This window comes from Osmia lignaria, chromosome 15 (genome assembly GCF_051020975.1).
Source record: "Osmia lignaria lignaria isolate PbOS001 chromosome 15, iyOsmLign1, whole genome shotgun sequence".
NCBI classification, from domain to species: domain Eukaryota; kingdom Metazoa; phylum Arthropoda; class Insecta; order Hymenoptera; family Megachilidae; genus Osmia; species Osmia lignaria.
Genome location: NC_135046.1, coordinates 5,073,781 through 5,099,738, shown reverse-complemented (window position 1 = coordinate 5,099,738; position 25,958 = coordinate 5,073,781). Strand labels below are relative to the sequence as shown.

General features: G+C 44.4%; 1 protein-coding gene across 10 annotated transcripts in view; it reads left to right on the top strand.

Moving 5' to 3' along the window:
* Positions 1 to 25,958, top strand: part of LOC117600066 (cell adhesion molecule Dscam1) — a 150,657-nt gene that overhangs the window by 45,177 nt on the left and 79,522 nt on the right. For all 10 annotated transcript variants that reach the window (XM_034315023.2, XM_034315024.2, XM_034315022.2 and 7 more), the window contains exon 2: positions 15,958 to 16,050. In XM_034315023.2, the coding sequence (XP_034170914.1) occupies positions 15,993 to 16,050 (58 nt within the window). In that variant the 5' untranslated portion in view covers positions 15,958 to 15,992. The remainder of the gene's footprint in view (positions 1 to 15,957; positions 16,051 to 25,958) is intronic.

Genomic DNA, 25,958 nt, shown 5'->3' with positions numbered 1-25,958 from the left:
GTTCGATACGCAAATTCGAATTATGAACGTTCCTCCGCTAGATCGCATCGTCGTACTTTTCACCTTCTTTCTCCTTTTTTCTCCCGCCGTTTTAACGCTGATACTGGAAACGATTCGCGATACGACAAGGCGTTCTACTATTTCACGCATCGATCCAACGATTTACCACGAACGATCCTATTCGCCGCAACGAATCGCGCAATGTTTGCACCGTTCCAGCACCGCAAATATTTCATACGGCCCAGTAGAATTATTGTTTACCGTCGATCAATATTTTCGCGTAACAGCTTAAACAGTTTCCGGGTTAATCATTATATTTGTACGCATTAACGCGATGAAACGTTAACGAGTTATTGGAACGTGCATTTGCGATGCATGTGCGATCACCCGGCTGTGATGAGTATTTTTTATCAAATAAATGATAGGGATTTATTTACTCTTTTATTTAGGAGTACATTTTCATAACTAAATTTCAACCAACACACGTTTCTTACCCTCAGACATTTGATCTTACCAATGCAATTCAAGACACTTCGTTTTCACCGAAAACTTCATTAACATTAATTAGATTATTCTTGAGAAACCCTCGCAGCCACAATTTCGAGTGCACTTTCACGCTCTGAAAATTCGTAACAGATTTGCTCTCTGTACGTCAGAGTAATTTAAGGACGAGTATTCAAAGTAGCTTTCCAAATGATGCGGACAGTGATTAAAGAGCTCCTTCGAATATCAGACGCAGATCATCTGTTTAATCTCGCTTGCAGTACGCTTAATCCTTCTATCTTCATCGTGAACTGTAATCTCGACGGTCAAGCGAGTGCAAGTTGCAGTAAACCGGGCGAAGTCGTAAAATAAACACGCGAAGGGAAAGAACGGACTTCTCCGGTGGTCGTAAATCGGTGCCAACTCGAAACTCCCGTCGTCGTTTTGTTAACTTTCGCCGAAACTATTTCTACCGACGCGGACAGACGCGACGCTTGAAAAGTGGCGAACCATCGTGCGATAGCTGGTGGTGGTGGTTCGAAGAGTTAAAGGACATTACATAGTACGCTCAACAAAAGTTTTCCGTGCGGTATGCAGAGTGGACACTGCTCAATTCCTGCTTGGTCCTTGAAATTTACATCCGTCTCGTAGGAATATATATACGTACACACCGCTATTTTCCGTTTTCCCCCCTTAACCTTTCCGTTTCCACCCGTTGCTCACGTATTTTCCTGCCTTGGAGAATAGCAGGTGAGTTTACTCGGACCAACTTACGCCATTTGCCATTGCTCTCTCTATCTCTCTCTCTTTCGGTATGTCCGTTTGGTCCCGAGTATAGTCGTTCTTTAGTCTGGAAAGTTGCTGGCCATCTCGAAAGTAAGCCTGCAAAACAACCGGCCCCTACCGAGTACACGTGCGTATAATCGACCTCTCCTCTTCAAGTCTGTTTTCCTTTTGCCAGGGAGGGGGGAAAAAAGTCGCTGAAACCTGCCGAAAAGTTGGAACGATCTTCGACGCGGATAGTAAACATCCACGTTGCTAGCTGTTCGTTCTTGTTTGCTCTGACGATAAGGTCGGAGCTCGTTATCGTCGCGTGTATTTAATTAAAAAGGAACCGTGTTTCGATTCAACTGTGACCGCAATTTCCATCGAAAGTAACGAAAAGAAACTTTTGGTTCATCGAGCTCTGGTACACGGCTAATTTGAATAGAGAATTTCATTTGAAAGATGGTTATCATAGAAATTGGTAGATACTTTTATTTCTGGTATCTGCAGCGTTCGCGTAAAGTGTTAGAGCGAGAAGAATTTTTCGGCTTTGGCATTGCACTCGAGCTTCGAGATGCTGACCGAACACGACGAACGATGTCTTCGAGGATCGAGCGGGAGACAGAAGGGTGGAGTGGCGACGGCAACGTCAGAAATACTTCTGAAAATCGCGATGAAATTTCGTTTTATCTGAGCAGCGGATAAGGGCGAAAAAGGGGGGGCAAGGGTAGCGGCTGCTGCTGAAGCGGGAGTTCGCATTCCTCGGTATGCCTGGCATAACCGTCTTCGTTCTACGCAAAATTAACGAAGTTATTCAAGGAGATAGGGTAAAAGTTTCGTAACGGTTCGCCACGGAGTTTTGTAATTTGCGTTATTGTCGAACACGCCCGAGAAGTCGAAAAACCGAGATAGAAGGGTGTACAGCTGTCGAGTCGGCGAGAGATTGGTCGAAACGAACCACTCTGTCCGTTTTTCTGTTACCGTGCATGCTCGCGATCGATTCGAAACGTCGATCGGTCGGAAATTCTTCGTACGAGCGGTTGCTCCGGGCGTTGCTTCGTCGAACACGTTCGTTTCGAACGACACCAATGTCTCAGCTACTTTGACACGCTCCTTGTCTGGAAATTCGTCCAAGTTTCCGAAGCGGGAATCTCTTTCCTTGACGTTTCATGCCTCTTTGCCGCATAATGGACCGCGTTCGTGGCACGTGTCCTCCTCCAAACCATACATAACGTTACCGTAACACGTTTGAAGGGGTTCGGCCACTTCAAACAGTACAATTAAGCACGAAAACTCGTTTACGGATTCTGCGAATCGCGAGCCAAAGTAGTCCCGAATTAATCTATTAAACAACGAAACATAGACGGCATTGGTTCGTTGACTGTCCGAGTCGAGCGAAGCTTTTCTAATTACACATTCAACATCGCGACAAGTCGCGTACAGCCAAGCTGTGTTTATTTAAGCTCCGTTTGTTGGAGTGAAAGTTTATCGGAAGCTCGGTTAACTGGATCCACTACCAGCAGCTTTGATTGTCATTATTATTTAGTACATAGTAATACGAAATAATTAAATTTCATGCTCGAATTGGAGCAAGAAATTACAGTAATTGAACGGATTATTACGATCCCTTTGAAATCCCCACGATCGATATTGTTTCGAATGAAACTAAAATCGTCCCATCCCTCTTGGTGTTCAAATAATTAGAGTTCCATGTGATTGTACGTCATAAATCGCATCGCAACGACACTGCACGGGACGTTAGGTTGCGTGGTAATCGATAAGCCGGGCAAACAATATCGGAAAGCTATGAGAACGTACGAAGTTTCCATCATCAGCTTGTACAACACGTGCACGATACGCTCGCAATTAAACTCGCTATAGAGTAAGATGACAGCCAGGGTTTAGCGTAACGTGGCACGGTCTCATAGTACCGGCTCGGCGTCCTTAGAGCGACATACCGCGTCGGTAATATAGCATAGCACCGTGGCATAATGCAATAATAATAAACTCGTATTAGACGTCGTTCTACGGTCTAGCTCTCTAGAGTATACGCATCCGCGATATAGCATTATCGGCTTTCTGGCCATAGGATCGCTATATCGTATTCTATCCGTTAAGCTGTACGCTTTCCTCGCGCGCAGGCCCTCATTATCTCAACACAATGAATGCTGCCGGCCGTCCGGTATTGGCATTTGCGGGAATTCCAATAGAATTTAATTGGAGAAGATTGAGCAGGTATAGGTGGTCGTGTGCATGCGTGTGAGCACGTACGAGCACACACCAATTATACCGTGCACGGTTCTCGAGTTAAAAACAACCGATTGCCTGGCTGTTTGCCGCGCTCATTGTCTATTCATCCCTCTCTATTTCTCTCGCATTTGCCGTCGTTAATAGGCAAGGTTATGGTCATTTCGCTGCGAGACCAGCAGTTTTAGCCGGACTCCGTGAACGAGCCACGTCAACACCCGGAGTTCCCGAATAGACACCGCTCGAAGCATTAGCCAGAGCAGTTTAACTTTGCTAATCGCGCCAGAACTGCTGCCTTCCGTGGGCCGTTGCTGGCATCGACTCTTCCCCGTTGTGTTTCCATTTGCAACTGGCTGCACAGGAAACCAGGTTACCCGAACTCTGCCAGCCAAATTGCTTCCCCCTCGTCTTCGTTACGAACCGTCAACGCGATTGTTTCTTCGACAAGAATTTATATCTGTGCCGAGCAGAATGATCTATTCCATTGGTATGAGTTCGATCGGCACCAGTTCGCGAAATTCATGGAGATGTTTCGTGGAGGGCGAAATACGGATCAAACCGTGTATGTACGCACATTGTCTTCCTTCCTTTCGCCACACCTCCGGGGGATACAACGTTTACGGGGACAATACTGATTTTCTCGCCGGAGGATGGCCATTGTTCCGCTGCTTGGTTTTCAATGGGTGAAAATTTCAGGGCGTTGGGGAACAAAACGATATAACTGGCTTCGAAATTGAGGATTGCTCCGAATCGTTCGGTTAAGACGACGTTTTCCAGCTGCTTTGTTCTCTAACGAAATTTCGATGTAATTGATGAAATTACAGAAGATCGTAATTTGGAACGGTTCTTGGTCCAATAAATGAAGAACGAGGACGAAACAACAAGCAGAATCGCATTCATAGAGAACGTTCCGTTGGTGTTTACATTCCTCGGAGCCGATTTATAGTCGGCGTTCGAAGTTCGGTGTTCGCAGAAACAAAAATGGCTTAATCCACGATGTACCGGTTCCGCGACGGGCCATTTGCAATTGAGATGGAAACGAACGAATCTGCAATTCCTCCGCCATATCCTTCCGACAAGGGAATAAAATAATGGAAACTGATCGGTCTGCCTTTGTCAGGTTCGGTTTTCGTTGGCGTTCGAACTTTTTCAAAGCAGTCAATTCTGTATTTACGTTGGTACGGATTTACAAGGCCCTTTTTACATTAATTGCATAGAGGCGGGACGCACAATCAGTTTCAGGAATTTAATTTGTTTTCAATTTGCCCGCCGGACGCGAGGCAAATAAAGGACTAGCCAGTGGAACGAGAACACATGCTCGTCTCCCCTTTAACTCGAGCAAAGTATAAACGTGTTCGCGTGTAATCGTTCGCATTGCATCGTACCGCCTCGACGGGTTAAAAGTGTTCCCTGGAAAATGTATCGGGCCACGGTTTTGGCCGGTGGCACCGATCGATATATCGGAATGGATATAACGCGGCCCATAATTCACTTCGGTTATAACGTAATCCTTTAATTCGCGCCAATATAAATTAGAATAAGCTTCGGCCTGTCCGACGGATATTCCGGCTCCACTGAAAATTTCCAACGAACCCCGTGCATCGTGCTCGAGTATTCTGTCACGGCTGCGAATTATGATTGGTTACTCTCCAGAGTGTACAGTGTGTAAAATGCATTGAACCCGAGCTAAGATAAACCGGTGAACGCTGACGCAGCTATGATATAAAGTTTAATAAATTCATCGTCGATCGTCAGGAGAACGAGGAAACGTTTTGCATTTTCTAGCGCGATAGATTAACATTCGAACAACTGAAGCTGAAAAAAAAAAAATGACGGATTCGAAATTGCTATGCATTTATTATCAGCTATCGTCACAAAAGATGATTACGAAGTTTAAAAAAAAAAAAAAAAAAAAAAAAAACGAGCGAGATGTTTCGCGCGCCAACATCAAGCTCGTAAATAACTTTTGAGCCTTTTAAGTGGATTTTCATTTCCCTCGTAGACCTTCGCGTCACTCGACAGTTATAACGGGTACGCGAGCGGAATGAGCTTGGTCCTTTTCGTAGTAGCACGGGTTCGAGGATCCTCCGTGCAGAGTGTTCCGATAATTGTAAATTACGAGACGGTCCAGTCGCTTAGAGCAGCGCGTCTTTTCGTTCTCCACGAACGTATAGGGAAATCGTTCAATACGCTCGATAATAAATTTCTCTGGACGTAAAATCCTGCAGTAGAAGGCATTTTTTTTTTCTCTTTTATTTTTTTCGAAATATGATCTATCACGTGCGTGAACTGGCGAACAAAAAGAGCAGTAAATAACTCATTTCGCTTTTGACGTTTCATTCTTTCGCGCAGGCACGTATCGACGCGGCCCGATCTTTCATGCAATATTCAAACACAGCGTCGAAACACGATTTATCTCGGCAAGGAACGACGGAAAATTATTTTTCCTGAATGCAAGGTCCTCCGCGTGAAACGACTCGGTTGGTTATCGATTTAAACGTTTTACTACCTTCATAATCCGTCGTGGTTTCAAAGAGAAACCGAAAGAATGGAGGAGAGCAAGAAAGAGAGAGAGTTGAAAGTGGATGATCCTCTTCGCGTGCATAAACCACCTTAATGCACCTACCACGCGAGTACATCATCATTCCCTGCAAATGACATGCCGTCCGTTCATTTTTCTTTTATCCACATTTTGTCCATTGTAACCGCGCAACAAAGGTGTAACGATTTAATAGAAAGGATCCTCGCATCTTCTTTCGGCCACAGCTTCTCCGCTCGTCACGAGTCAACTTTCACGCTCGATCCTGTCATTTGACGTGTTTCATCGTCGTTTATTGTTGCCGTAACGATGGCGCGGGTAACAAAGAAAAACGAGCATTTCGAGTGTCTCGAACACAGTTAATATTCGATTGATCATTTACGCGGTTGTCATTATTAATCCGCCTGTACGTCGATGTTACTTTGACACGAAATACCTTTGAAATCGAGCACCGAATTACTTTTTCGCATCTAACGTTTACCATGGGATTTCACGCGAATCGAAATAGCAGGAAATCTATAATCGATAAAATCGTCAGGTTGATTTTCAACAGTGTTTTAATGAACCATCCAAATTGATTATTGGACATAACGCTACACCGTGAATATACTACTACGGTTTCAATGAAAGCAGCATTTGAGTCGGGTTAAAAGACCTCATACCTCTTCGCGTACATAAACCGCCTTAATGCACCCTCGGTAGCAGGCCATTACACCACGTGCACCCCCTTCGCCTCTGCGCGCACCCTCTCTCGTCTTCTCGCTGACTTGCGCTACGCGTTCACACATTTATAGAGAGCGGCGAGCTCGCACACATTAGCCCGTCCATTGATACGGGCGAACGTACACGTGCGCGAACCATAGCATCACTCTACCACCATTCAACTTCTCCTTAACGCATATTTACGCTGTATCGACCGGCTAGTGGGCGAAATTTACGCTACCAGCAGCGATACATTATTTCCTCGAACATTAGCGTACTGACATTATTACGTTCTCCGGGGATCGAGCGCGACTTCCGCTTTAATGGATCGCCGTGTTTCCGTACGAAACAGAATGAAATAAAAAAAAAAAGTCTTTCAATCGGCGTCCAGCGTTGAAACTATTTTCACATTTCTGTCTCGGCTAAAGTTTGTGGATACTTTTCTCGTTCGTGCCGTGTAACAGTACGAGTTAAAAATTACTTTTCCATTTGAACACCCTACTTTCTTGTACTTTCTCTCTCCTGACCGACACTTTGAAAGCTCCGCCGGCATCGATAGTGACGGATAGTCTATAGAGGTCCTGTTCGTTCCTCGAACGGGTATACACGTCGATATATTTCATTCCTGACGGTGTATTTTTATCCATACCTTCGTCTGTAAATTTACCGCGAGATTGCGGCTCGGTTGTATGCTTTTCGGCTAGCAAGTGGCCTATTCTCGGCAACATATTCGACGGCATGTATATCCCACAATGCGACCACTTACAGCTATCGAATAAGCACGGTTGCATTGAAAAATTTTGTCATACACCTTGTACGAAGCTGGCGAAGATATTGCCCGTTCTTATTATTTCCTTGTCTAACGTTCCAAGCTGGCGTAGAAGAAATTTTCACCACCTGTATGATCAACATTTTCTTGTAACCTTTTTTCAACGATACAGAATTTCGTTTCCAGCTTCCGACCTATAAACGCCTCCGAAAGTTACCCTCGTTTTTACGAGTTTCCTTAACGCAGACAAGAAATTCCGCCACGTTCGCGCGTGATTCGCCTCGAAGAACGAAGCTAACGAGCTTACCTTCAGCTGATTGCCGTCGTTTCGAAAGCACCCTATTCGCGAGCTGCCAACGAGTAGCCGATTCGCTAAACTTCCTTAGATTCAAACGCGAAATTATTCGTGGAAACAGAGAATCTTCCGTTTGTATTGCTTATCTCGTCGCGAGATTGGTAAGTCGTTCGCTTCAGTCGCATGGCAATTGAATCTCTTGGCCGATTATATTCGCGCGCACGCAGCTCGCCAAGGGATTTGAACTTTTACTTGAAAACTTCCTCGCACCACCCCGCTGCGAATAAACGAGCAGCTCGCGATAAATATTTTCTCGCGACGGCGAGTCGGGACGGGTTAATATTCCTTCAGTTTTCCTTATTACGCCGGGGACATTGTTACTGCGATGCAGCTACTTCGGAAAGTTCAGCAATGAATTAACTGGATGGATACTTACTTTCCAGTTACGCTATCGTTCGCCGTGCGACTGTTTAAGAGAAATACTTTTCCGCTTTCTCCTGATCGAAATCCTCTCGAATTTCTCGATAAAACGTTTTCCAATAAAAATTTCCCAAGCCATTTTCATTTCCAAAATCAAATGGGCCGAATTCATATCCTCTTGAATCTCTGTCGGAACAATCTTCGTTTATACTACTTGGTTCTCTAATAATTTTTAGTTCTAAAGGTTCCATACCGCTCGGAAACTTTCTCTGCTCTAATTGCCCATTCTTAAATGGTCCGACCAATGGTAGTTGCTATAAGAATCACGTAAAGTGATGTTTCGAGGGTCCTCTAACGTAAAGTAAAGTTCCTCTAACGTTCGTTATACTAACGAAACCACACTGTTTACTCGGTCATCGTAATTAATAGTAAATAAATAATTACACGGGAAGAGACTTTGACCATTCTATACAATACTGTTTACTTCTGCTTATAAATTCTGTTGCTATATTTTCTATGGAGAAGAAATAGAAATAGAGCTTGAAGTTACATATAGATATCTACGCGTACAGATTTATTTTTATCTGAATTTCCTACTAGCCCGAAATTTAACGAGGATTTTACTTTATAAAAAGCGACAGGAACTCGATTCGTTAATGACGTTTATGGTATTACATTAATGTTCACTTTTTTGTCGTTTTCCTAGCGGATTTCATTATTAAAATGCAAAACAGTGGCTAGCAGAAGAGGGAAAAATCGTTCTCTCATAGAGGGTGAATGTTCAAACACTCTGTCGACATAGAGAAGGTTCGGTTTATTATTTGCACAGGTGGATTGATAAAAATCGCAGTGTCTTTGATATGGCGCTGACCGAGCAGAATTTTCATATTTTTCACAAAATTTCGTCTTGTGGTCCACCTCGCTGTATCGAGTTGAAGTTTACATTTTTGGTAACGTGTTTCGGGCCTGACCGTCGCGACGTCAAGAAATCCCCGAGGGTACAATGAGGGTTCCGTATTTTCAGGATAGCCTGGCAACGGGACGATAAAGTGAAACGGTGCGGATTCTTCGTGAATGGCCCAGGGTCGGTTACTGCCGCCGCCATTCGGTCGGTCATCTCGCTCGCTGTAAAAATATCTTTAACCAGCACCGTAAACCGGACATTTTTTATAACCATTAGGTATGTGCGTATCGTCGCTTAAATTTGAGACTCGAAGGACTTCTAAGTGTCCTATGATAATAAAATGAGATTTTCATCGTTTAATTGAATTGAATTGAAAAAAATAACAGTGCGTCTGCTTGGCCAGCTTAAATGTGAATTAAAGTTTCATAAAGTGTACCGAGGCTTCATAGAAACGTAGATTACAGGTAGTACAAAAGCCTGCATTGTGTAGGCGATGGCGCATGTTCCATGCGTAGAAGCATGCACGCCGGAGACTCGGCGAGTCGATTCACGTTCCGTAAACGAGCCATCACGCGCATTGCCGTCGCGTTCCAATACCTAAGTCATAATTTTAATGAAATTCCTGGCTGCATCGTAGTCTCCGAATTTCAATTCACTATAAATAACAGGTCACCCAGACGCCGTAGAAAATGCCTGGATCTCTGGTACACGGCAGCCCCGCAGCCGATATATTATTTTGCTCGGCCGGGGAAACGCGGTCAAACGCAGCGTGCACGACGGCGAAAGAACAGCGAAAAGAAAAAAAACTTAGTGAAAATGAGAATAACGCGAAAGTATTTCAGAGAATGAAAATTCCCTAGTAGATAATGGAAATTTTTCACGGTAAAGAATTCTTTCATGTCTTGGGCGCAGCTTGCGGTACACCTTGCGCGCGGTACCTTCGAATATGCATTCACAATTTTAATTAACCGATCGATCGCGTTCCCGATCATAATGAATAGAATTTTGTACGAGGCGTGTGTGTACATACGCATTGGGTAGGAATCAACATCTCGCACAAATAAACCGACACGGACGTGGCCGTTTTCCCATGGTGGGAGCATCGATGCGCGTGATTAGCAGGCAGGCGTAATTTATTTATTAATCGTACGAGCCCGCCTCGATCGAGTAACTCGGCTTGTTTTGCGATTAATTTCATGGAACTGATGCGAGCGTGTTCGCGTAATGTAATTACCAGCGTGTGTATTTGATACGCCAGTGCGAGAACATTTTCTCCGGCTGGCTTTCACGTTAATTAATACCGGTTCGTTCGCGGCAACGTTACAAGATTTATAGCGCACCGGAGCCGCAGAAATTTCCCTGACGCGGACGCGAAACGCCGCGCCTGGGTTCAAGGACCTTAATGCATCGGTAGCGACGCGTTATTCCGACGAATGCGCCCGCTGAAATGCGGTTCCACCAGCTGGTCGCCGAAAGTTTGTATTACCTTCGAAGCAACGTTCCGGGATTTTAACAGTCAAGAAGAACGCCCGGTAATTTCAAGGGCACTCAGCTCCAACTACGCGACCGCACTTTTCTCTGCCGTCCGGTAATTGAATATGCGATATTACATCTCCGCGTACACACCATCGGCGAATAATGCAATCACGTAGTTACTAACTCGCGTTACTCGACGACCTACCATTATCGCTATTTGGCGCCGTTCGAATCGGCTGTTCCGATTAATTGTTATTTATAGAACATTGGGCAAGGATATTCGGATCTAATTGGAATACGTGTTTGTTCGAATATGGAGTTGGATAACGGTATGTTGTACGAACCGAAACTCTAGATATTACCGAAAATAAGCATTGGCTTATAGTTAGAAACGCTACTCGCAATAATACCCTCTCAACCTCTCGACTTGTTACCTTCTCGATGGCGGTCGAAAAACTTTCCCTCTAGGGCCACCCTCACTCGCACACACCGCACCCCGCTTCGCCCCCCTCGACACCGTCTATCCACTCTTCGGCGCCGACATCTATATTTTAGCCTAAACACTCGTCATTCACACCATGAACTCGTCCCCCTTATGCGACCACCCAGTTCACGCACCTATACCCCAATATTACTATGGTTGATACATCACATTTTATTTCCCGGAAAATAGTAGTAAAATCTGTTTTTCGTTGATGAAAAAGTCTGTGTAAAGGAATTCCTTCATAAAGAAAAACATTGTTTCGCGAGTAGATAGTGACGATTAATTCAGCTAGAGGATGAAGTCGACGTAAAGTAGAAGCAAAGAAAGCCGAAGAACAGGATCCTTGCAAGTTTGCGGGGGCAAGAACACAGCTGGGAAGTATGGTTGGTCGGTTGTAGGCAAGAGCTAAGGTGATGGAATGGCTGGTAGAAGAAAGGTGTCGGGCATGAGAGCGAGACACGGATGAATGAACGTTATAGAGTGGTGGAGGAGTTGCGCAAATAAGGAGTATGGGGTAGCGAGTTGCGAAGCAGAAGAATGCTGTTGACGTTGACAACGATGGAATGAAAGTGTCGACGCGAAACACCATGGTCTCGGCACCTTTTCTGTCGTTACCCTCGTTGCGTTTGCTTCGTTTTTTCTTTTTTTTTTTTACCAAGCTAGCTGTATTAATTTCTTGCCTGAGGCAAACAGATGTACCCGTTGAAATTTTTCAAAACTTTTCTGAGATCGTCTCGACGCGCTATCATTTATGAACGTTTATAACGTTTCGCTGGAACATTTATAAGGTTCTTTTAGAGCAGGAAAGACAAACGGGCATACGTTTTAGAGGATACTCACTGTTAGTGCACCTGTGCCCCCTAAGTGGTGATAGATCTGGAAATAAAGTAAAAGATCTCTTGTATTGCCTTTAAACATATATCTAATTTTATTAAATCAGTAGAGTGGATTTACAATTGAGAATTGTGGGATATTTAACGCGATAGTGGACGTGTTAGAAAATTTAGATTCGCGTTAAAGAAGTGATATATAATATGTATTTACTCCAGCCAGGAGGTCCTTTTGTTCTCTCTGGTTATGAATTCTGTATAAACAGGGGTTACCTCGAGAGATATGTGCTTGTACCTGCACACTGTACTTGCGAGTGTACCTGCCTGCCCACTTGTGTGTCGCCGCTTGAACTTTGAATATAGCGCGAGTACATTAAATTATAGTTCTCGCTCGACGCGAACGCGGTTACATGCGTACGTTATTCGTTTCCAGCTTTTCTAATTACAGCAACCCTTCAGTGATACGTGTCGTATAGGAAACCGATCCTTTAAAAGCGTTTTATTTCACGAAATTGATGAGTGAAATTTAGAAAATTTAATTAATTTTAGTTACGTTCGGTGTTAAACCGGACGAATTAATCGATGGCCAGCGATTAGAGTATAGGCAGAGAGTGATAAAGTACCGGCTTGGAAATGATTTTATTTTAATAAAGACTCGCTAAATTGCAAAGCACTTTGCTAAAACGGTTACGCCCAAGGAAATTGCTTTTAGCGCCACAATTACGTTCGTACGCCCGCCTTGGCCATCGCGTCGAGAAGCAAGCGTGCAGCCGTTGCAAGATCCTGTACGGCTTCTTTTCACCTCCATCTTTTACGTCGATCACGTTTTACACGCCGCCACCTTTTACCCGTGGATTCTCGTATTCGCGAGTTCCACTGATTTCCCTATCCGGTATACGTGCTCTACATCCCAGAGAAACGATACCGAGTAACTTGACAAATGCCACTCGAGAATTGCATTACGAAACGGGTAGAGATCGTTTCGAAACCTTCCACAGTCGTTCAATATTTTATTTGCGGAACAATAGAGGTAATTAATTTCTCGAAGAAACGTTCGATCAACTATTTTCTTCAATTTTTTTTGAAAGTAGGGTCGAACAGTCGCCGTTTTCATGTTCCGTAATGGCCACTACGTTTCACGATCAGCAGTTTCTTCCTGACGGGAAAGTGGTGTGTCCATTCCCCTTCGTAAACTTAATTGTGAACGGTGGAACTGCTTCCTGGTTCCGTTTCATCGGCACTCGGATAAAGGCAATTTTGCCTTCCGCGAGAACAATGTTACGGTGGACCTTGATTCGACCCGACCGACGATATACTCTCCAGTCTGACCCAATCTTCGGACCGAGTCCGAGTCCTCTTCCATTTCCGCTCACCGCCAACCTTCTTTAATCTTTCGAACGTTTAAAGAACATCGTTTCACGCGATATTGATCAGCAAGATTCAGACGAATTGGCTGTGAAAATATCGCGACGAATGAATGGACCAGAGAGTGCTCTCCGGAAACGAAAAAGTTTGCGAGAAGAACTCGACTCTGTTGATCGTGCCAAAGCACGATAAAACGAACGAGAAAATTCGAATGTCCTAGTTTATTTTTTGGAGCAGACGCTTTTGTTTCCGTTGATCAAATTAGCACGTTTTTAATCGTGGAATCAGAGGGTTTCTTTCCCAGTCGTTTTTCCAGTGTGACTCGAAAGAGGAATACGGGATAAACGAGAGAGAAGATGGAAGAGTTCGTAGGAAATGGAAGGACAGGAGGTTGCATATGACATTTGAATGTGGACGAGACCGGGTGGTAGATGGTTGAAACGAAGGTTGGAGGGTGTAGGTCGTCTCTGTCGGCTTAGGACGAGCGAGTGTAAGACTAGAATGAGGGGCAGACGTGACGGCGGGACCGTGTAGCGAATCAAACGATTTTACGCTCCAAATTCCCGCTCTTTGAATCAGCCAGCGTGGAGATGCCTGTAAGAAATGGCAAAAAGGACCAGTTATTTCGTTTCCCGCTGAAGTGGTTGTATTCGTTCTCGTATCGTATCGAGTCACTTGTTCTCCCCGCGATCGAAGATTACGGGTCAACGAGATGGGAAGCGAGGACGCGTGGCATACGTCTCTTCTCGTGACTTTGAGCGAAGACTAATTTTATGTAGAAACTTCGCATCTTTCCCTGTATCACGAGGAAAGTTTCTTTCAAAAAGCTTTTTTTATGTTTGTCACGTTTGTATGTGAAACGCGCGCAGGGTGTTCAGAAAGCTTTCCCGAGTTGTGTTCCGTTTCGAAAGGTTTCGATAAAATTTTTGACACGGTTTAGAAATAATATTCTCCTTTTTTTTTAATTAATTAAGTAAAGGTGAAATTATTTTCCTTTGCTACTATGCATTTTCAACACAAACTTTAAAAATTTTTGCGATACGGATTCGAAATAATATTTTTTTCGGAAATTAATTAAATAAATGTAGAATTATTCTCTTTTGCTATTATGCATTTTCAACACGAGCTTTAAGAATTTTGTTAAACAGAATTGGAGTTTATCGTTCCCCCGGTCTGACGACGTTATTTCTGGTATATTCTATCACGGGGTTAGGTAGAGAGCGAGCAGCCGTTAATGTGCAAAATCGTATTTGCAATAGTAAAATACAGTTAAGCAAACACAGCTGTGCTGTGTTGCGTTCTCTCGGCGTAGTTTAATGATGCTGCAGGCAGCTTACTCTCGGTCTCTTTACACCTCACTAATTAGTAAATATGATGCGTATTTACAGCACACAACTTTATATAGTGCGGAATATTTGTATGGGTTCAGTGTTCGGGATAATTAGGCTGGTAAACGATCGCAATCTTGTTGCTTTCATCTTCCATGATCAGAGGAAATTTTAAATTTCGCGAATCGAATTTCAACCTTTAATTCAATAACAGTTTCTATTTCTTCGCTAACCACCATTCTGTGTGAAATAGAAATTCTTTGGAGAGTATAGAGAGGATCATTTCTAGAGATGAAAATCTATAAAACGCGGTTTCATGACGGCGAAGCGCGAGGTCGTTAACCGTATCGTTTTCTTCCGGCCGAGACGAGCCGAACGCTTTGCGAATCGTCACAGTTAGCGGCGCGTGTACGCGTCCATTCAGTTGACGAGTCCGTGGAAAATCGAGGCAAGAGGAAAAATAAAAGAAAAAAAATGTTCGATATTCCAACAGCGGCACAGAGAAGAGAAGCGTCGGGTGTGCGTCGAACGGCTAAACTCGTAAATAGAATAGAAGTTGCGAGAGCCGTATTTATATTCTCTTTGCGGGAACGTCGATTCCTTTGCTCGCGTTTCCCAACAAAATTTACCCCTGCCGACTTTGAAAGCCTGCACACGATCAAAGTATTCTCGATCGGAATATTCTACGGCATTGGGGGAAGGAAGAAGAAACACTCGCGTTCAAACGGGATCCATTTTCCTTTCGTCGATATGATATCGATACACTGGCCGTTTGAAGGGTTTCATCGGGAAACATTCTCGCGTGTTCGCGCAAGCAATCCTACAAAAGTCTGCCCATATAAGAGAAGCAAAACACGAAACGAAACAAAACAAAACAATACAAAAATGATAAAGAATAAAAGTATCGACGTCGTGTATAGAGAGAGAAAAAAAAAGAAGAAAAGTACCCGTTGGCAGGTGTACGCGTCGCGTGTTTTATGATTATGTACGTCGCGGTACGCGCACCGTCTGGGAGGACTTTCATTGAGCGGACAAACCCCTAGGCACGGATTCGAGAGAAAAAAAATTGTCGATACGGAGTTAGGGTTTGGGCAGGAAGCGAAAGGGTGAGCGTAGAACGGGCAGTCTGCCAGAAAGTACGGGGCGAAAGGTGGGATGAGGTGCCGATCATGGGCATGCAACGGAACAGACCGAAAGGAAAGGGGTGGATGAAACAGAGAGAGAGAGAATACAGGGTAGTTTAGAGTAGGGGTAGAAGAGAGAAAGACAGGCTGCAGAGTTGGCTGGGATACGTGGATAGCGGATTGGGATGGATGGGTTGATTGATTGGGCACGCTTGTATTGTTTCAGGAGAAAGCTGAATCGACGTAACGGTCTACGCCAGGATGGCCAGTTGGCCGCTCAGAATCGTACTCCTGTCCAGCGCCCTCATCCTTGTCCGTGGTAAGTAAGAACACAAATCTCTGGCTATGATAGTGGAGAATCGTTGGATCCGTTCATTTGGCCGTGTACGTCCGTCGGCCATTTCACCGAGCCAGCCAATACCGTCGGGACGCTTGTTTCGTGCTCGGAGGAAACGGAAGTGCGTTTAGCCGAGTAAATATTTGCGTGGCTGAACGCTGAGCGAGAAAATGAGAATCGTCACCGAGTTTCCAGGAGGGGAACAGAAAGTATTCGACCAATAAAGCGAGTTCCTCCTGGGATTATTTCTTTTGTCTTCTCTTTTCGCGGGACCAATCTGATTTCCGCCTTTGAAGTAGATTTTTTTCTTAAAAAAACACCGTCCATTTCTTTGAAAGCATATAAACAGTAAATTGTTAGATTTTTCAAAGAGGACTAGTTAGTTTTATACACTGCTACAAGGATCGTACGTTTATTTGCAGCAAAGATAAACGTGTAACTTTAAATATCGCGCAGGTAGTTTCCACTGGTGGAGTCCAAACATGTCGGTTCATAGTTTTAAAGCGTGCATTCGTTTTCGAACTCTCCTCTCAACGAGTGTACCCAGCTTCGAGTCTGTTCGCAACGGTCCAAGTGTCCATTGATTGATTTTCTGCCATTCCACGATCCGTTCGTCGTTGCTCACCACGTGACGAAAATACCACGGGTGTCCGTCTAAATTACGACCGCCAGTTTCATTTATTCCGGAATCCATTATCCTAGCTAAGTTCTCGTGGAATTTGTAAGCCAATCCGCGGGAAGAGAGTAAGTTCGAGCAAGAAAAGATCGGTTGACGGGCATTCCATCGAATTTGGATCATTAATAATTTCTTTCCTTCTTCGCCGGTCGATCGCTCGGAATCGAGTCGATTAATAATCCTTCAAAGAGCCAACGGAGTAAGCAATAATCGCGTTTAAACGATGTTCGATGCTCGTAAACAGCCCTCGGTGCGTAGCTCACTTTTTGCGTTATTTAAATGGCGTCGATTCAAGAGCCAAGAGCGTATTTCGTGCTCAAATTCTCCCGAGGTAATTTCGTTTCAGAACGATCCAGCCCATCGGTGATGTCTTTGCTATTCCCTGGAAGCGGTTCCCTTTTATTTATTATCTTCCTACAAACATCCCCGACGGTATTAAATTGTCCATAAATTTTCTGCGTTTCATTCGATGAAAATCGAAATTGCGCTTAAAAACCCAACGGACACTCGGTCGCGGAAGATACTTGTTGCCGTGTATTTTTCACTTTGAAATTTCCTTTTCGTCGTTGTTCTTATCTCATTTTTCTTGAACCATTACCAGCATGCTCCCTCAAGAAACATTAAAACAACGCCTCGGTCTTTTGCGTAATTAAATACCGGACTGTGCAAACTAGAACCGTATAAACTTTCGAGTCAAGTTTACGAGGGTTGCAAAAGTTACTGGATATTGAATATCATTGCGAACGCGACTCAACTTACCCTGGACGCTCGTAAAAACTTTTTAATCGACACCATTCGCAAATGCACCTTTACCGTATTTCTTTCTCTCCGTTCCCTGGAAAACACACGAGGTCCTGTCACGGGGTGTTTTATATTTAACATAAAGTATCGAACTTTGGGGAGGATCGATTACCCGTCGTTTCTTTCCATTTCTGTCCCTACTTTGCTACGAAGAAATCCAGCTCGAAAATCTTTCGAAAATCTGTCGAGGAACATTGAATTCGTGTTATCCGAACCGCGAAGTTCGTCTTCCAACGCGGCTGCCTTTGCTCAACTTTCCTGCCCACCCTCTTGCATGCACCCCGAAGAGAATCTAAGGTAAAGAGACACAAATACGCGCTCACAGGCTGGTAACGGTCGTTCAGAATGCAGAGTACGTGCGGGGTTCGCGGTTGCCAGTCGGTTTCCGGCTGTAAGCCATCGTGGAGAGGAAAATAGTGGAGAAAGAACGTGGAGTGATTTGAAGGGTAGTTGCGGGTAGTCGAGGAGAAAGAGAGAGAGAGAGCGCGAGGCGGGACAGAATGAAAAACGAAAAAGAAGAGAAAAAGGAGCGGAGGAGAAAGGGGTTGGGGTGTGACGGTGGTGTTAGCAGCGGCGATGGTGGCTTAAACGAGGAAGGAGGGGCGAGGAGCTTTCTTAAAGATGTGAGACGGGGAGCACTTGTTGCGCGGAAAAGGAGTACGGGTGATGCCAAGGAAGGAAGGAAGGAAGGAAGGAACAGGCGTGTGCAGGCTCAGGAACCGTGCAAAAGATCGGGGAGGGGGTGACGCGACGCCGAGTGTTTCAACCCTCGAATAGTCTACCGCTAAACTACGATTCAGGGTCAGTTTACACCTATATCAAAACTTTCGTTATATAAACATTAGAAAAATCTTTTCACTTTTCATTTTAAATATTTTGGAAAGGAAAATAATGTAACAAAGTCGTAATCTTTAATAATCTGATTTATTTTCATCGATCGATACACTTTTCAGTTGGAACATAGCGTTTCGGGGTCGGACGGATGTGTTCTAAAGCCCTCGTGAGATGCAGAGAAAGAAAAACGGCACCGAGGAGAGAAGGAGATTTGACGCGGGACGAGAGTTGCAGGAAGAAAGGCGAGGAAAGGATAGGGGTGCGAGGGTGGCGGCACACGGGTCGGGGAATCGAATTGATTCTCTTTTATGGGCTCGCGTTACTTTTCTTTACCGTCTTACCATCCTTGCCTCTTGACCAGACCCTTCTCTCTCTCTTTCTCTTTTTTTTCATCTCGTCTCGACCTCTCTCCTTCGAGTGTGTTATTTATTTATCAGCTCTCGCACGTAGCTATTCTCAATCTCGTGTAAAGGACCTCACGAGGCTGCTTCTCGACTAAACTCCCGTTCCCTTACTTTTTCACGCTATTTCCTTTTTCTCCTCTCCTCGATCTCTCGTAGTAGCTTCTCTATTTCTTTTTCCCCGACGCGACGTCTCGTGATGGCAGTCTTCTCGCATCGACGCGAGGAATCGGCACTCGCCAATTGCACCGGGACGACCGGAGATAAAACTTATTGAGATTCCTTGCGGACAACAATGTCGTGTAAGGCGTTCTCACTATCGATTTTCGAACGATCAATCGCGACGTTCCATTGGTTATGCTCGAGAATACAAAACTGCCCGGTTTGCGGATGGGAGCTTGGGATCTAGACGAAGTACCGTGCGTCGCCGACTTTCCGGAAGGGTCTTTGGTACATAGGTACATATAAGGAAGCATACTACGGGAAACGAACTGATGGAGGGAAAAATTTCCAAGTTCCTATTCATGAAATTGAATCCACCAATTTGTCTTTTTTCCTGCTGCACTTTTTCTTCTTCCTTCGCTACGTAATAACAGCGAACGAATAAAGAATCATGCAGAACACGGCTGCAACGCGATAATTTATTAATTTAAGATGGATTAGCCTCGGTTGGGAAAGTTGAAAGAGAAGAATGCTGCTCTTAAGTTTATTAGCCGCGATACGCGAGGATCTCCAGCTAGGTAGCAGTCCGTTGAACCCCTCCGACTCAAGAGAATTCACCACGTTACTTATTTATCAGCGTGTACGTACGGGGCAGAGGTAGTTCCGCGTAAAGGACCCGACGACTATCGCCACCCTCTGGGAAAAGGCCACTTTCCACGCGAGCAGATAGAATCAGCCAGCTCGGATTGGATTGGAGCCTCGAGGAAAAACTTATTGGGATTCCTTACGGTTATAAGAGGTTCCCTAGGCTGCTTTTACCTGGATGTTCAATGCGAATTGATCGATATCGCGGGGCGGCTGCGCCATATTAACCGGCCGAATCGAAATTACGCATATTACTTGGGTGGAACGTCGGCAAACTTATCTCTTTAATTTCGAAGATTAAACGCGAACAGGTAGGCGACTTTATTTATTCCAGTTTTTAGTAAACTGTACTTTCAAACACGTTGGTTCGCCCGACGTGAATAAGGAGCGTTAAGTAACAACGTAGACAGGAAGCAGGAAGTCTGAGGTACGTACTCGCTTTTTCTCCTCCTCCCCCTCCATTTCTATAAAGCTTGTTACGAGAAAAGCGTGAAGGTGAAATATTTCTCTGTCGTGGCCGTTGTATCTTGGCAGTGGGAATTCTTTTACGTGGCAAATATGCTTTACGACGCTCTCTTAAACTTTATCTCCGTATCCGATATCGATACTTTCCGAAGAAACACACGTTCCACTATCGGTCACAGAAACTTTTTCACCCTCGGATGCGCGCGCGAAATCTCCCATTCTTGCTCTAAAGTGTTTCCCGTTCTTTGTCCACGATTGCCGTTCGAATCGGATACGATTCATCGACGAGGAATATAAGCGTGCTGGCACGAAACGGTGACAGACGTTCATCGTAAATTGGAATAAAGCAGACTTGCGCAGAGTCTAGCTACGGAAATTTGCTGTGGTGACACCTTTATTGATTTCAAGATTATCACGGTGCTACTACCGCTGTAATACGTGACTTTGTCAGACGAACGGGTGGGTACGAATGATATTGTATCCGTAAGTTCGTAATTGGGACTCTGGCTATCTCTACCCTTCCTCGCGGCATCCGTCGATCCATCCAATCGAGCTACCCCGTGCTTGGAAACTCTCCAATATCATTTAGAATGTCTACATTCGCCGTCGAGTTCGATTGATTCGGGTTTTCCGGGAATTTAACCGACCGTATGATTTCGACAAGTTTTCCGGCCGTGTAGTTTTCGATGATCGTTTCGACACGGTCACCGGTAATCTTTATAACAGTTCCCTTCGATCATCCTGCAAATCGAACGCAGTTTTTCCTTCGTCCAGCCACGCCGTTCATCGAATTTTCACGCGGTCGAAAGGGTTCTGTTTCGCAGCCACTGCGATCCGAATTTATCGAACGGTTAATTGAAACGAATCGAGTAATCCGGTTCGCCAGACGATTTTTTTTGCGAAGCGATCGCAGAAGAATCCGTCTTTATCGGACGAGCGAACCTTCGAGCAGCAGGAAACTTTCATAAAAGAATTCAAATTAGTCGATCCTCGGAATTTAACTATCTCATTCGAGGTTCGCTGATGAAATTTTCGCCGGAGATGGAGAGTATTGAACTCGCGCCCCAGCTCTCTCTTACCTCCATGCCAGCCCCGACGTGTGCCTTATTTTTACACTATCGATTCCCTTCGCCTCTTTGACGTTGGATCTTGCATTATTCAACGATCCTTCGTTTCACGCTATTCCGACACTCTTCGTATACAGTACATTACCGATCCTCCATGCGTTAACCCTATATCTCTTCTCTTATTCGCCGTGCCAGAAACACAAGAAACACGCACGAGATTAATTATTTCATCGAGCCGCTGTTTACGATTATTTTCCAAGTAATCTGATTCCGCGAGGAAGGATTTCCTGGGGTGCCTCTTTTCAGAAACTAACCCAGGGATTAGCGGAGCTCATGAGCCGCGTACAATTCGTTCCGTTCTATATATACCTAGCTGTATTATATATCACTACCGCGATTGTTGCGTTTCAGCTGGTAAACCGAGACGATATTAATTAACCGAATCTAGGGGAGGTAAATGTTGTTCCAGGGAAGCAGAATTTCCAATTGATCAATGCTTGTAATTGGCTAAAGCTGAAATATTGTTCGATGATTTTATTTGGAATAAGGTTTCATACATGTGATATTTTCCCGAAATTCTACCCGTAGTGCAAAACAAATATGTTTTCCAGAGTTTACAATGTTACTGGACAATGAACAGAGATACATCGATGAGAGACAGCGTGAACGTTGCAGTGGATAGTATGTTATTGGTAACACGTTACTGTTGTTTGTCTCCTCGCAGTAGTGTAATCTAGTTTTGGTCAGACGGACAGCAACATGTCCACTACTGTCCTTAAGTATTTTGGACATCTTCGTAATATCTGAAAGGGCTTCGTAATATCGTATTTTAATCTAATAGATTAAAAAAGAAATGTCGAAAATTTGATGTTCCCTAAAGTAAAGTTTAACCTCTGAAAAGATACGAAATATATTTCAAACAAAACTTTTCTGTATAATACACAGGTTAAGAAGTATTTTAACGCAAACAAAGCAGGGAATTCAGTGAAATCGATCGACAAGAAAGTCGCGGCGTTTGGTAGCCAAGAAATTCATTAGTTCTGTGTAAAGTCTGAAGCGTTCGCAGGAAAGGAAACAAGGTTCGAAGAAATAGTCTTAAAGCTGGCGCTGAAAGAGCCTCGTAGATTCAAGCTTTTCGTGACAAGATACAATTTGCACCCAGAGTCTCGGATTCAACTGGCTTGTTCTCTTTTCGCGCAAAGCGTTGAATAAACAAATTTAAGCAGCTCGGTGTCGGACGAGCAACGATGTCGGGTCGAGAGTAGGGAAGAAGGAAAGAAACGAGAGGGCAGTATCAACAGAGGAAAAGCAGTTTCCGTCGTGACGGAGCGGAGTCGGCACAAATGGTCCCGACACGATCTTCGCGTTCAAGTGTCGCAGACATTTAACGAAAGGCGGCCGTGAAAGAGTGGGCGATAAACGGGCGTCGTTTTCATGCGACGCGAAACGACGTCGGCCGCGACTGCCTAACGAAAAGAGTGCGTGCAACTGTGCAGCCTCTATTGCACCGGTGCAGCCCTTTCTCCTACTCGTCGCTGCATTTCTTTCCCTCCACTTTCCGTCAATTGACAAAGCTCAGCCGGTTAAAAGGGATTCGTGATATTCTCATTTATTTTAATTTCACCGTAACGTTTAAAGGATTCCCCGTAGTTTCCACCCTCGTGCATCCCCACCCCTCCGTTAACTTTATCAAGGAATTTTGTCATTAATTTAGTCTCGTCAACGCGATCCATTCGCTCGTGCGACGTTGTTCAATGAATTCTCGATACGGGTCACGTACGAGGCGATTTAATTAAACGCTTTTTAATTAGCCGAGCGTACGCGATGACATTTTCGCTGTTCCAAATATACCCGGCTTGATACTTGACGGCTGTTTGACGGCACAGAAGCAAACACACTCCTGTCCCTGTCAGCGATTATATCGAAAACAATACATATTCATTCGAGAAACTCGCTGCTGGCTGATTGATGCACGGAGATAGACTCGGGGGAAAAAAAAGTCGAACGGAAACGCTTGCTTGACGCGGATGAAATATTCCAAATTACACACGATGAAGAGTTTAATATGCTTCCGCGAACATATAGCCCGCGGATCTTTCCCCATTACGATTTATCGAGACGAAATAAATTCGTGTAGGTACTGCGGCTAGCCGTAGGGTATCAAGGACGGAAAAATACTGCTCATCAGCATTGGCTCGATTAATCAAATTAAGCTTCGCTATCTTACTGGTTACGTTATCCATGCCGAATTAAGAATAATTATACGTTATCTGGAGTTATCTGGATGCACATTTTCTGCAAGAACGTTACCAAAATGAAATTCGCATCATGATTTTCTGATCGTAAAATTTTATTACTCTCTACGTTTCAGTTAAATATTTGGTCAATTCTAATTCCAAACCGAGCTACCGCGAAAAATGCGCCCTAATTTTCCGTTCTGCGTCGTCCTCGCAAGGCTATGAATATTTACCTGTTCTTGTGTGTGCCCTTAATTTTGACACACTGCTCTTGCGTTCTAATTCCGTCGCTCGTGTCGTTCATTTAAAAATATTCGTAATTTAAACGGAACAACAAATTGTCTCGAGAGCCACGATATAGAATACAGAGTGTCAATTAATTCTACTAATAACGCGAAAAAGAAATCGCGACACCGAAGCCACGATCCCTCAATTCTAGCAATTAAGCCGAATTTTTCATTTAACCGACACTTTGAACGCGAGAGTAACCGGTCGTGAAACGAGCGCGACGTTGTTGCGATTTTCATTTCAACCGGCGATCTTTCATCGTTCCCGTAATTTGCAACGTTAATGCGCGAGCAAATGCTGTGTAAACGGTACGCGAGCGACGCGATTTCACAGCTCGAAACGTTTTTCAAACGCCCTCGGCCCATTTAAGTCGGGAAAGCGAAAGGGTCCACCGGATTTCACACGGTCGTCGCGTTCGTTCGCGTTGTTTATAAATTTCTTTTCTGCCAGTCGTGTCGCGATCGTACGTTTTTCCGCTCGCACCCTTTGCCGCGGCTTTTTACAGGGGAACGCGTGTTTGAATTTACGCGAAAAGGGGGCGGAAACAAAACGGGGCTCGGTAAATCGGCGCGATCTTCGAACGTCGGCGACCTGACGAACTAAAAGCGTTCGTTCTGTTTCCTTGCAATTTGTTTGACAATTCTCGTACGTTTCTGCTGCTCGCTATTATTAAAGCAATTAAATTTAAACGGGTTGCAATTTTGAAAATTTTCCCGCGGTCGTGTATTGTTTGCGAAACGAAAGCAACGCGTATTTGCTAACATAACAAGTCTAACACAATTTTCAATATACCGCAAAACAGCGCACATTCTGTATCGATTCGAAGCTTATAATTTGAAGAAAATGATTGCACAAACGTTTCGTCGGTATTCTTGATACGAATAATAATTATCAGAAGAATCTGCTGAATTTTCATCGAGACACCATTCTCTGCAGCTCGTTAGTCTCACCTGTGTTCGAGAACCTCGCTACAAGGTTTAATCGATCGTCTTATCTCACGGAGCATCGTACTTTTTATCGCGTTATCACGACGCTGCGATACAGCAAACTAGATCGAGATTGACACGCGATTTCGATTGGAGCTCAAAGCCCCACCAAATATTGCAGTGATCGACAAGGTAAACGGGCGAAATAGGGGAAGGTAAATATTGGTTAAATAAAAACAGTGTATGCGGAGAGTAATTTAAATCAGGCAATTAAGGAAAACAAAATTGTTTCGTTGCTGGATAATGTAATTAAAATGAATTATCGAGAGGTGTTTTCAAAAAAAAGTTTTACCATAGACGGTGATTGTATTTTCCGAAATTGTGCACCTGTTTATTTACATTACCGAATTGGTTTCTGTCATTAGTGAAAGCTCATTGTTGTTGTTGTAACCTCATTGTTAATTGTAGCGACACGGATGACTGGTATCGAGCGAATACCAATTTCCGTTTCCTCTTTCCGTGGTTGCACGCGTGTGTCTTGTAATATCGAAGGTGGTGCATTCGCGGTACAATTTCTCCACATTCTCGACGGACGAGGAATTATTGGGAAGGCATTGAAGTATATTGGAGTACAAAGGCGATTAAACCGTGTGACACGGTTATGACGTGTGCCACAATAAGCGGAATATTGAATAGGCGGCGCGGGAAGCGCGCATTTGATAATGCTAATCACGTACGAACGTTCGAGCGGTGTTATTAATACATAGCCAGGACATTCTCAGCCATAGCTGTTCGATCGCAATTTATCGTATTGAGTTTGGTCGGTGTCGCGAGCTTTGAATAACAACGGGCCCGTTCTCGGCAACGAACCTATCGGCAGAAGCTGTACTTTTTTCGAACAATAATCGCAAAGCTTCGCGCTTTTCGACCCGATCGAAGAAATGAACGGCGTAACGATTGCGTTTTTAATGGACTAACGGAGGGTTGTAATTGAACACGTACGAAACGACTCTTTCACGTTTCGCTTTCTCGAGAGACATCGAAGGAGAGAAAGACGTTTACAAGTGGGAAGATTCACTGATAACGTTTAACGTCTAGCACGATACCTTTCAGTCCGAGTCGAGTGTTTTTCTCCGTCGAGCTTTTCAATTACCCCGCGGCGCGGCAACGAAGAAGTCACGGAAATATAGTTTAACGGATTTACGCCGGCTTTCTCGACGAACTTTCTTCGCCGCTTCGTGGCTCTCGCAGCGGACTCTGTTAATAACGCGCCACGAGCGGCCCACTCGACCGGTTTATTCACGCGTTTCACCAACTATTTCGTTTGCAAACTGTATACTTTGCCCACGGAAATCATAATGTCCGCGTTGAATTTGTATAGCAAATTG